The following is a 12,584-nucleotide window of genomic DNA, read 5'->3' as shown; positions in this document are numbered from 1 at the left end:
TCCAGATGCGCTGAGTTTACTCCAGTCTCCAGCTGCTGCTTCAGAGGGGTGGATGGGTTGTCTATATTTTCCCTATAATCCCTTCTAGAGCATTGCTGATGACTCGGATGTCTTAGAAAGCTCTGGCTGCCTATATTTAGTCACCTGAAGCATTCCCTTCAAAGTTGGTTCCTCCATCTCTACTTACTGTTAGCCAGGCAATGATTGCTTTTCCCCAGCAGAAAGCCCTCCATGCCACCTAAAACCTCTTTATTTCCCAAACTTTCAGGTGCTCATATCCTGTCTCATTATCTATTTGGATATTCTGCTAGCTTTTTACTTGTGCAAAACAGTATAAAAATACTTTATTTTGCCTGTGTTTTTCCACCCACCCCATGCAGGTGTAGTGCATGCATAAGGAGAGGGGTTCCAGTTTCACAGCATTGCACTGTTCTCACCTTTCATCCTCTGCCTGTCAGTCAGAAAGAAATGGTTGTTGTCACTTGGTGACGTGGAACTGCATGGGGCTGGCTACGTTAGAACTACGTGTGTAACTATGTTTGGGAAAACCAGATACAGAGAAAGATAGTTGACGTACGTTTGCAAGTGTGTGGGGTGTGTTTTTTTTCCAAGGCAGAGAAGAGAAACATTTTTTTTTTTTTTTTTTTTTTTTTTGCCCTGTGTTAAGATAGCTGTTTTTCTCTCATTCTTATTTGCAGTTGAGAGAAGTGGCATGGCTATATTTAATAACCTCATGCTCCTTCTCCATTAAGTGTCATTACTTTTCCCATATCGTGGCTACAGCCAGGCTACGTCACCTTCACCTATATTATAACTCTTCCACAATTGCCATCAGTAGGCTGATGTTTATTGTGAGGTCATCACTAAATACAACTTTGGAGATTGACTTGTTCTTTCTCTTGCAAAGACTGAAACTTGATTTTTCATAATTTAATTCTCATTTCCTTTCTTTCTTAAAACAATATGGATTCTTGGATTATTGTATTCATACAGAACTCGTCCGATAGTTATGACTTTGTATAAAAGTGTTTGCTCTGTGTCAGCTTTGGGGCCAAACAGAACTTCAGCACACATGAAGCAATATACTCGGATGTGCTTCCAAGTATATTGGAATTAGTTCAGGTCTAACCCAAGCAGTAGAACGGAGCTACTTTGTTCTGCTTAAGGATTTGATTCATACTATGTCAGAGCTGAGTGAAGTTCCCCGAGTCTGTCTGTAATATTCATCTACAAGTAAAAGAGCAGCTAAATATCTGCACGTTTGTTTATGTGCAAAATATCAACTGAAAGCCACAGGCACATGAAGGCTGAGAGATATTTGAACAGTGATTCTGACAGGGTTTGTTGTTCACTCTTACACCCTTAGTTGCTGTCATGGAAATATATTTGTTCCTCCTCTTGGTTTTTTTTGTTTTGTTTTGTTTGGGTTTGGTGTGTTGTTTTTTTTTTCTTGGTTGGTTGTTTTTTTTTTGTGGGGTTTGTTTTTTGTTTTTTTTTACAGACTTGTTTTTAGCACTTGCGTCTTAGACAAATTAGTCATCTTTTCCCTTAAAAAGAAGTTCTACTACAGTGAGACTTCCGACAAGTTTATTTTTGTGCCTTCTCAGGCCATTTATTCCATCTGTCTTCACCTCACCTCACTTCTGATGTCTTCTGTTATCTGGGCTCCCTTCCAAACATACTAACTGGCAGCTACAAAAAAAAAAAAAAGGAAACCTTTGAAATGCAGAACTAAAGAAGTCATTCAGGCTGCAAACTGATAATTCATATGCTTTATATCCTGTTCTGTATTTTTCTTTGTGTTGAGCTGAACAGCCAAGCAAAACATGGTTGTCAGTTTTATTATTTTCCATCTATTAATTTTTTTTTTTACCTTGCCTTTTTTTGTAAAGAAAAAAAAGACAAAACCCAGGAACAGAGAGCAGATTCTGAGGATAACCTTATTTTTCACTTACCTAGCACCTGGATAATAAGGGGAAAAGAGAAAACACTGACAGGTTCCTCAGCCATGCTTTGCTATACCTCTTAAACTGAGGCAGTAACTTTTGTAGAGGATGCAGGATCTGTCACCCTCTCTTTCCCACCACAGTTTGACTTTTGCACACTGTCTTCAATAGGGGTTGAACCCACCTACCAGTGAATGTCCTATCTGACATCCTCACTGGAGCCCTGGTATATACCTGAGATGGATACTAACCCAGGTTTGGCTCCAGCAAGCTAGTTCTGGATTGGCTTTTCTAATGCCTTCTCCTACAACCAGGTGTATTGCCTCAAGACTCCTCATCCCAAAGGGAGAAGGTAGGTTTTCTGTCTACCAAAGCCAGGAAAATCCATAACTTCAGGTGCATGTAGGCATGTAGTGACACCAGTGTGGTCAGTGCATTAAGGCCAGGTGAGCCCTCTTCAGTATCAGCAGAGTTTGTGGTCATGCTCTTCAGAATCAGGGTCACAGTGATCAGCAGACTGCTCTGAGTGCACAGCTGAAGCACAGAGACACCAAAGGAAAAGAAAAAAATGACATGAAGAAGCATCAAAGAGATGCCAGCTTCCATCTACAAGAAGCCCTGTTCTTTCATCTTGATTAAAGATCCTACTCAGGGTAATCTGGGACTTTACCTTCTCCTGAGAGAATTTCAGTAATCTGGGTTGACAGCAAAAGGAAGTCAACATCCTCATGCAGGGCCTTATTCCTCAGCTGCTTCTCAAATCAGCTCTGCTTTCTTCTGTCTTCCAGTTCATATCCTTGGCAAGATTTTGGGCTTACCCTGTGGAGTTTTAGTGAATCATTTATCAGCTACATCAGGATTTTCCTATCTACTTTTGGTCCTCTGAGACTACTTAATACATACAGGGCACTGTTAACTCAACAAAGCCAAAGACCCAGCTTGAAGCTGGAAGACATAAAGCATCCCAAGCTGGAAGTTTAGCTTTGGAATGGGTTGCTGGCAGAGGCAAGAGTGAAATGTTTGGTTGAGAGGTTAAAATCTGCAGGGTGGCAAGATTCTCTCTGTACACCCTAAAATCTTGCTAATTGGTCAGCTCTCTCAACTCTTCACTTCTTTGGTATCCCAGTCCAAAACTTGCTGGTTTAGTTCTTGCATAAAGGAGAGAAATGCTTCATTCATAAGCAGAAGTTTATTTACAAGGCTGGGCCCAAGGTGTGCTTCTGTCAGAATGCAGATCACTGGGATCAGACTAAAGCTCCTTCTCTGTATTACCTTGACTTATTTACTCTTCCTCAGCATCTTCTCTGTGGGTGTGCTAGGCAATACGAGATTATTTTTTCCTCTCTCCATTTGGCACAGGGTTCCTTCTCTTTTTCAAGCAGCTTTAGCCCTTAACTCACTCTTCTTCAGCCTGTCATCTGCTATGGTGCCCAGTTGTGCACACAGAACAGCTTAATCATAGTAATATATTATGTCTGTGTGTGCGTTTCCCCCTCTCTGTATTTAGAAGATAACTGAGTTGAAAAGAAGTCTGGAAGACTGAAAATAGTTGGTAGACCACACAGAAGAATTTGACATATAGGAGACATTTTTCTGTTATCCAGCTGGTAGCTTGTGGTCTCTCTAAACAAAATTTATTGCTAATTTATGGCTATAGCAGAATAAAATGTAGAGTTTTAAGATACATAAAAAAGGAAAAAAAATTTAGAATCGTGTATTACATAACAAGTGTCTGATCAGAAACTGAATTGTGAAGTTCAGAAGTTAAATATTGAGTAACTGAAAGTCACGTTGATCTTCTCCAGTTTAGTGTGCATCAGCTCAGAAAAAAAACTAAAGGAAACCTCAAAACAACCTCCACCATACTCATCACTTTTTTCTTTTTATTGTGCAAAATCATAAAATTGGAAATACTGATTTTTCATTCAGTAATTTATAAAATTATTTCCATAAGTAGCTTGAGCCACACTAAAATATCTGAAGATGTTGCATACAGAACTATAAAGCCAGAGGTCTGAATTAATGAATCTTTCCCTTTTAGTATTACTACTATATTTTAGGTTTTTTTAAAATTTATTTTATTGGGTCACTCTACAGAGGACCATATTCTGGACATTCTAACGAGTTTATACTTTCATAGCAGAATTTTCAGGAAGATTTAGGGGTTTAAGTCCTTTCAGCAACAGCATGTAAACAGAAACCAGCGTTTCAGATTGCCAGCTTTGTTCCTCCATTTCAAACTAGATTTCACAGGTACTTAACTTAAATCTTGTTAAAGTTTTGCATCTTCCTACACATCTACTTTGGAGCAAGTCCCAAAGCACCCCTGTCTTAAAAGGGTGGAGGAGGTGCAGCTCCTCTTTTCAACCATATGTAAGAAACCCCTCATGTTTCCATAGAGTTGCAGCCCCTTTGTTCTCCGAGAAGAACTGATCTCCATGTAGTGCTCTCTGAGCATGAAACATTTGAGGATGATGCAGAGAGGACACAGTCCCTTTCCTTTGAAACACAGTGAGTAGGAAAGGTTGGTTATCCTTCAACTTGCAAGTGGCTCGCTTCTCCAGGGTTGGAGTGACCTGAGTGCAGACTTCAGCTCATGTTTTGCTAGAGTGAAGAAACAGTGATTCATGGGATAACTCTGAGATGTGCTTCACAAATGGAGAAAATACACCACTTGTTGCTTTTCTTTATTTCTTTTTGATCTGTTTGGAAGTTTCAATGCAGCAAGTGTGTGTGTGGAAAGAAGAGTGTCCGGCTGAAGGCTGTGGAGGCCCAGGTGCTGAAGTTCTGGCGTGGATCTCAGTGTTTTGTGCTCATTATAGGAATCACAGTTTCAGCTTCTAAGTGAAAAATTGATAGCTGTTTTGTGACTATAGTGTAAATCACCAACATGGTTAGGCAAGATAAGCAAATAGAGTTCTGAATATTAAATCCCAGTGGCACAAAAGGAACTGCTTTTGTGAAATTACCCTGATCTGAGTTTCCTCACTAGGTCATTCCCTCCATCATAGAAACCTTTGCTGTTTGTGCCAATGAATGAGGTTAATCTTCTAAAACCTTTAGCATACTACCTGCAACATTACAACATGAAAAATAAATAAATTAACCTACCACATAATTCCCTGGTTTCAAACTTTGCAGATTCAGGGTTCACTAAGAAGTCATGTCTTTTTTCTTTAAAAGAAGACAACCATATAGAATAATAGAGTCCTCTGTCTAGCATACAAACCCATCTGGAAAGAATTTAGTCTGCAATAATTGTGGGCATTTGATTTAGCTTTAAATCCCTGTAGGTAATTCAAATGTAAATTTATTGGAGTTAGTTTATCCCCAAACTGCCATTGGATCCAACGTTTTAGAGAATTTGGCCCACTGCACTAGAACTAGAGACTGCACTGTTTCTGTTGCATCACAGCATTATTACATGCTGTATTGTCTGTCATTATAAGCAAACCCTTACTAAAGCCAGGAGACAATCCAATCACCTGAATCACATTTGTTTTCAGACAGTTAGAGATCAGTAATTCTTTGGTTATGAATATGTGTACAGATTGGTATCTAAATCACTTAGACAACACTGGTCTGATTTATTATCCTGTTATTCTCTATTCATCTGAAATAGTCTTTTGGCTAAGTAAAATTCTTTGCATTTCACATTCTGCTTCAGGAAAAAAAGTTCTAAGAGGCATACAGCACGTAATGTAAACAATGCCATCTGTCTTTTTCTTTGTAAAATCTTCTTTGAGATAGCCCTGATATGCCTACTGTTTTCAATCACTTAAAAGGCAGTAATTCAATTATATCATCCTCTATGTAGGAACTGCCATTGCTTTCAGTCCACTTCCAATCCTGACACAAGTAAATCACTTTGATAAGATCCTCCTTTTATTTATTTTTTTTCTGTGGAGACTAGCATAAGTAATGATGCCAGTGATAGACCAAGGACAAAATGACCATAATGGGCTTTTTGCAGGAAGGGAAAACATGTGCTGTTGTGATTTGTCATGTTACTTTGAAAGTGGTTTTCCTCAGAATTTCTGCAACAGCCATGTTCTCAAAGTGAAAGGCATTAGCAAGTATGAATGGCCACATGGTCAATTCCTTCACCAAGCAGCAGATTTATACAGCTATTGCTACTTAGATTTCTTAAATGGGAACAGAAGGTCAAAGCCATTTTGGAAATGTGCCTCAGTAATATTCATCTTTGGTGTAATGCCACCTACTTACATGGAAACACGCTGGGAATGTGTAAGGTTGGATCTTCCTTACAAGCTGCTATGGCTTATCATGCAGATATGTCTTTCTTCTATTTAAAAATTGTTTGGGTGACTTCAGTCCTTTGTACCAGCAGTGAGGCTGGGGCCTGGCAGACACGTCTAACCCCCCAGAATAGACGTGGCACGAGATTGGTAGTATCTGAGACTTCCTGCTGCACAGAACTGGCCTTGGCTCTGATGCTAAGAGAGGGATGGTTAGAGCTGAGCTGTCTCTGGACCCATCTTGGGAGAGCACGTTGTGAGATGGTCAAGTGTGATGCGAAAGCTTGTTTGGAAGGAGCTGGACCACAGGTGTCCACAGGTTTTCTTTGAACCCAAGCTGATCACTCAGCACAAATAATGTCAGAGCGTGCATTTTGAAATTTGTGAAGAGTGCTGGTGTTATATTCACTGTCTCAGATCACATCCAAGAAACATAGTGGGAGGTTCACTCTTCTGCTGCAGAAGCAGTACCATGCAGGTAAGATGTGATCAGCAACGTCATAACACTGCAGGCCAAGTTCAGCATTTCCAGTGACATGCTCTGAGGTAACCCTTTTGTCAAGTAGTTCTGGAGAGTCTGTGTAAGAAAGCTGTGATCTGTACAGGGTAAAGGCAGCATGTTCATTGTATTTAACCTAATGAATTACAAAGGCTGTTCAGGATGTTATTGATACAATAGGTGGTTTACTTTCACAGAGAAAGTGTGGAGAGCCTTATCCAAAAGCATTCTTATGCCCGATCTCCCATTCGAACCTATGGAGGAGAAGATGATCTTGGAGATGACAGCCAAGCAACACAAAACAGAGGTAGGAAAATGTGCTCATGAGGGAAACTGTGATGACCTGGTTATGCTCCAGAAAAGGAGAACCACAGCCAGTACTCTGGTACTCTGAAGCATTTCTCTGTTGTGCCTCTCTGCTCTGATATCCAATAATGAAGAAAATTATTTGTTATCTTGTGGCTCTCCTGGACACCTGGTATGTCCATGGCACTTGTCTTGGTGGCTAGTTCAGGAGGCAGCTGTGGAGATTCCTATGAAGCCTCTGCCATCAAAAGAACTATCTCTGCTTCCTCTACAGGATGGCTGAAAACCAGACAACTTTCAACACCCTGGTGTTGAGAACAAGTTAACACTCCCCATCCCTGGAGCTCAACACTGTTTGTAAAGTACAATGTAGCCTGGAGGTGTTTGCAGCCCCTTCAGGCTGCTGTGGACCAGAAGTGGTTCTGAGTGTTTTCAACCAGGCTGTGGTTAACCTGCTCTGCCTCTATGGGAAAAAAAATCCATAGTTCCCTAAAAACCTGATGTATAATTGTTACTGCTTGGCCTCTGAACAGTGCTTTTCCCGCTGAGGCAAGTCACTTCAAATGTTTTATCAAATGGTTTCTCAACTTTAGCAGTCACAACAGTAGTAGCAAAGAGAGCTGTGCCATCTGTCATAATTTGCCACTGGAAAAAGATCTCAGACCCATCCTGTGGGATCACTGAGTAGCATAAACTTTTGTGTTGCATTATACTTTGCATGTTGACTTTGTGACCTGCCTGATATGCAACAGCCACTTGAGGTAAAGCAGTTCTATCTGCCTTCCAACTGGCAGTGCCCTTGTCTTGTCCTCTAACTTCATACAGTGTTGCTAAGATAAGAGCATTATTTCTGGTCATAAGCTCTTTGGACTTGTGCAAGGAAAACACACTTATTTTTAACCACAAGTTGCTCTTCAACAAAATGTGATTAGGTGGGCTTGCTCATACATATCTGTTCCAAGAGCAGTTTCTTAGATTGTGAAATTTCTGGAGCAACTGCTCAGCTGGTTCCATGCCAACCTTTTATGTGCTTCTCGGGGATTACCTCACTTCAAGTCAGCTTAGATCCTAGGCCAGATTTTGTTGAAGACAGTGTTGAATTTTCCCTTGCCAGAAGGCTCCAAGCAAGGCACCTTCTCTCTCAGAATTACATGGCTCCCTGGTATGGTGTCCTCCTTTGGAAGTGACAAAGTGAACAAGCTGAACCTCAATATGAGAACTCTCTCTTAAGAGACTGTCTCTTCTGAAGGGAATCCTAAGGAAGGTGTCAGGGGATGAAGGAATAGTTAATTAAACTTAATTCAATGTATAACACACAGAGGATACAATTCCGTATTTGCTCACAATATGGTAAATGTGCAAGTGAGGAAGATGATGAATTGTGGCAATCAGCTTTTTCTAATCTGGTAGCCATATGCTAATATAGGATGTGATTAGATGTTAGAACAAAATTCTTCACTTTGAGGATGGTAAGACATTGGAAAGAGGTTGCCTAGAGGTTGCCTCCTCCCTGGAAGTGTTCAAGGCCAGGTTGGATGGTACTTTGGGCAACCTGTTCTAGTGGGAGGTGTCCCTGCCCATAGCAAGGGGGGTGGAACTTGATGATCTTTAAGGTTCCTTCCAACCCAACCCATTCTGTGATTCTTTGATTACTCTGACAACCAGATATGTGCCCAGAGGATAAACCATACTGCTCTTGTACTGCCTTCAAGGTCTGGTGCCCTTAAATCATAGAATCATAGAATCATAGAATTGGCTGGGTTGGAAGGGACCTCAGAGATCATCGAGTCCAACCCTTGAACCACCATTGCTAGACCATGGCACTGAGTGCCACATCCAGTCTCTTTTTAAGTATCTCCAGGGACGGAGAATCCACTAAAGAAACATCCTCCAAGATATGAGGAAAGAAATAACAATCCTATTGAACTTCATGGACACTTTTATTTCTTCTGATGCACATGTAAACTGCCTTGCATGCAAATTTGAGGGGTGTCCTTCTATACGTATGAGAGTTGACAGCCAAATGCAAACACACTGCTGGATGGTGTGTGTCAAGCTCTCTGAGGCCTCAGTGGCCTCAGAATTACTATGGCAATTTCCTTGGTAATGGCAAATGTGACATGAGATTTTCTGAGGTACTAAGTTACAATTAGAAATGATTGCAGTTGGAGGAACAAATTTCCTCATGAGAAGTCACATCCTCTGCTGTGTGTAGAAGAAAGTCTATCACTGCTATTTACTTCTAATTACATTCAGAACATTCTCAACTCAGACAATTCCAGCCTTCTAAAGATGGAAGTGGCTAGTCTTCAGCAGTATATTTATCACAAGAAGTCACTTTCCAAAGGAATTAACAGAAATATATGAAATATATGAACCCAATTAAAACACTTTAATTCATAGTGTCTGGGTGCCTTCACTCCAGCACCCACACAGAGTATTCATAGTAGCCACCTGGAACTCAGCCAAATGTAAACCTTCCAGGCAAATCCAGGTTCACGTCTTCTTTTTCCTGTAGTGCAATAATGCTCAGATATTGCCTGATTTGTGGAAGTTTTTGCTCTGGTCAGTAAGTATAGTTGAATCCTTGTAGTTTGGCTCTGGATCCTAACTTCAGAGCTTGGTTTGGGTTTGGTTCAGTGGTAGTTGGGTCAGGATTTGTCTCAAGTCCATTTCTGCTGCTGAATCACCAGTATTTCTCTTCCCTGTTACTGGGCTGTTTAACTTGTTTCATTAAGCAGAGTAGGGATTAATCAAGAGCAGCACACTTTGTGATTTGAGAATGTATCCCTAAAAAAAATTATGTTGGGGTTTGTTTTGTTTTGTTTTCCTTTTGTTTGTTCATTTTTAAATTGCATTTTTAAATTTTTATTGTTGTTTGCTCAAGGTTTGAGTATTTGGCTCCATTTAGTTAGTACATATAATTCAAATAAGCTTACCTCAAGAGATAGATGTCTTCATATTTTTTCTTTCCACAGTTTGGATGAACCTGTCCTCTGGAATCAGATTTATTAAACTAATACCTGCTGTAAAATTAATCATCTCAGATCATTTTGCATTACTGGCTTGAAATTATAGTCAAATATTCTTGCCAGTAAATTTATTTCTTAAAGTAAGAAACATTTTCTCAATGGACGAAGTTGGACAAGAAAGAAAATACAGAGGGGACATGAGCTGCATTATTGTTTGAATAGGAATGAAAATTAAGACTTTATAGGATTTTATTGTATTCAGCATTTCTAGAAATCAGACATCTGATGATGACCATGTGCATAGAGGAGCTGAAGAAGGGCAATATTTTCACCAGATTATTTGAAAATGACCACGTATAAATACCCAAACAAAGTGTTGTTTTCCAAAAATTTTTTATTGTCAAAATAAAATGAGTAGTTTTAATATAAATTCATTTTAATATAAAGAAGCCATTATCCCTTTTTAAAGTTTTTTATTTAATTATTTTTTTGATTCTGCAATTTTCAAAGAAAAATCATTTTAAAGAGGTGGAAGATTTGTGACAAGAATTTTTGGAACTTTTCAGATTAAAAAATAATAATAATAAAAAAAGCAATTCCATTTGATCAAAAGTAGGAAATCACCCTTCAAACAACTTTTTAATATATATTTTTTCATTTCACTTGAAGCCTGGCATCTCTTACTGTGATTTAGCATTAGAATTGTTTCTTAGAACACTGTTGAAAAATAGCAAGTGTTTTGACATTGTAGAATTTTCTGTTCTATATTTTGGGAAAAAAATCAAGTAGAGTTAAAAGATGCAGTGTTGACAAGTTTTGCTGGAGTAAAAAATAAGGAAAACTTGTAGTGCAAATTGTATATTTCTGCATTTGAGAAAAAAATAAACAGTTCTATTAAGGATCTGATGTAAAAAGCTACAAGTATGTCTTCAAAACAGGGATGGAATGCCATTAGATTCCATGTCGGAGTAGATGCTTCAATATCTAGTGACAGCATTACAAGGTTCTTTCATACCTAAAAAGGTCCAATGTATGAAGCTGATCTGAGTGTTCAAGTCACTGCAACAACCTTCTTAAAATGGAAATTCGACTTAAGATGTAGTGATAAAGGACAACACCTGGCAAATTGCAATATAAAAAAAAAAGATATAAGGACAGAGAAGCATTTGGGAAGTATTTCCAATGGCAACTTGTCATTAAAATCAGCCTTGCTGTGAAAGACTTCCTCCCTTTTTGTTCTTTTACCAGCTTTGTGTGTTGCAGTGCAAGCATCAGGCATTCTTTCTCTCTGCCTGCAGGGTCAGCCTTTACAACATCTGATAACCTGTCCCTCAGCTCCTGGGTATCCTCCTCAACCAGCTTCCCTGGCTTTCAGCATCCACAATCCTTGAGCGCCCTGGGTACCAGCACTGCCTCCATAGCTACGCCCATTCCTCATCCAATCCAAGGATCTCTGCCTCCATACAGCCGCCTGGGAATGCCTCTGACACCCTCTGCTCTAGCCAGCTCCATGCAAGGTAGTGGCCCCACCTTCCCTTCCTTCCACATGCCCAGGTACCACCATTATTTTCAGCAGGGTCCTTATGCAGCCATCCAGGGACTGCGTCACTCCTCGGCAGTGATGACGCCGTTTGTATGACTGACGGAAGGCGAGAGGAACACGAGGTTTTCCATGTGCAAGTTTGGTATGAAAAACACGAGGGACCTTCCTGAAAGGCCTGTGGCAGGAGTGCTTGAACTCATAACAAACCAGCTAAGAAAATGCATTATGGATATAGATTCCTCCATTGAGGGATCATGAGAAGAGCGCATGCAGCTTGGAGCTGCTCTTTGTGTAGCACAGCCAAAAGGGATCCCAACGTTCCCAGGATTTTTGGGTGTGTGCAGCTTGCTCCAAAGGTGCATTATACCAAGCAGAAAGAGATTATGTTTATGCAGCAATGTACAAATTAATTGTGTATGTCTTTTTTCATATGTTAGAAGAATTCTGAGAAAGGCAGTACTCTTACTCATTTTCATCTCTTCTTATGACTGAAGAGTATCTAACCAGGAAAATGTCTTGCTACAACTCTGAGCATGTTTAAGGCTATCTCACCACACATTTACTGGGAATGGGACAAGGTGGTGAAGGCCACTGTGTTTTTTAAAAGACTGGCTTTTATTCACCAAAAGCAGTATTTCTTGGTTGCTACTATAATCCCAAAGAGAAAACTATTTACAAGTCTGTCTTTGTTTCTTTCACAAAACTCTTATCAGTTCCAAAAAAGAACTACATTATATGACTGTGGCAGTAATTATACATTCTGTCTTTCAGTCTAAAAAAAAAAAAAAAAATTGTGCTATATCCTAGGAGGAGCAATTAAACTCTCTATTAAGGTATGATGAAGGAAAATACTGATTTGGGAAATTCTGTTACTGAAACTTAGAAAACCAAGATATCAAGGTTTCTTGCTGCTGCACTTGCCACTGAAGACCTGTTGATAACTGAAAATGGGTACCAACTTATGCAAATTTCAGGCTAGATCAGCCTATAGACTCTCTAGATTGAACTAGAATCGATGCATTAGTACAAGATGAGTGGCATTGGAGTATCCTTCTACTT

The 12,584-nt window shown here is 39.7% G+C and overlaps 1 protein-coding gene across 1 annotated transcript in view; it reads left to right on the top strand.

Annotated features, from left to right (window-relative positions):
- TBX20 (T-box transcription factor 20) overlaps positions 1-11,728 on the top strand; it is a 34,933-nt gene extending 23,205 nt beyond the window's left edge. Inside the window, exons 7-8 of the mRNA XM_008503374.2 lie at positions 6,902-7,011; positions 11,281-11,728. Coding sequence (XP_008501596.2) covers positions 6,902-7,011; positions 11,281-11,621 — 451 coding nt within the window. The 3' untranslated portion in view covers positions 11,622-11,728. The remainder of the gene's footprint in view (positions 1-6,901; positions 7,012-11,280) is intronic.
- Positions 11,729-12,584: the final 856 nt, after the last annotated feature.

The sequence above is a fragment of the Calypte anna genome, chromosome 2 (assembly GCF_003957555.1).
Source record: "Calypte anna isolate BGI_N300 chromosome 2, bCalAnn1_v1.p, whole genome shotgun sequence".
Taxonomy (NCBI): domain Eukaryota; kingdom Metazoa; phylum Chordata; class Aves; order Apodiformes; family Trochilidae; genus Calypte; species Calypte anna.
Note: the sequence above shows the minus strand (reverse complement) of the source record. Positions and strands in the feature narration are given on the sequence as shown.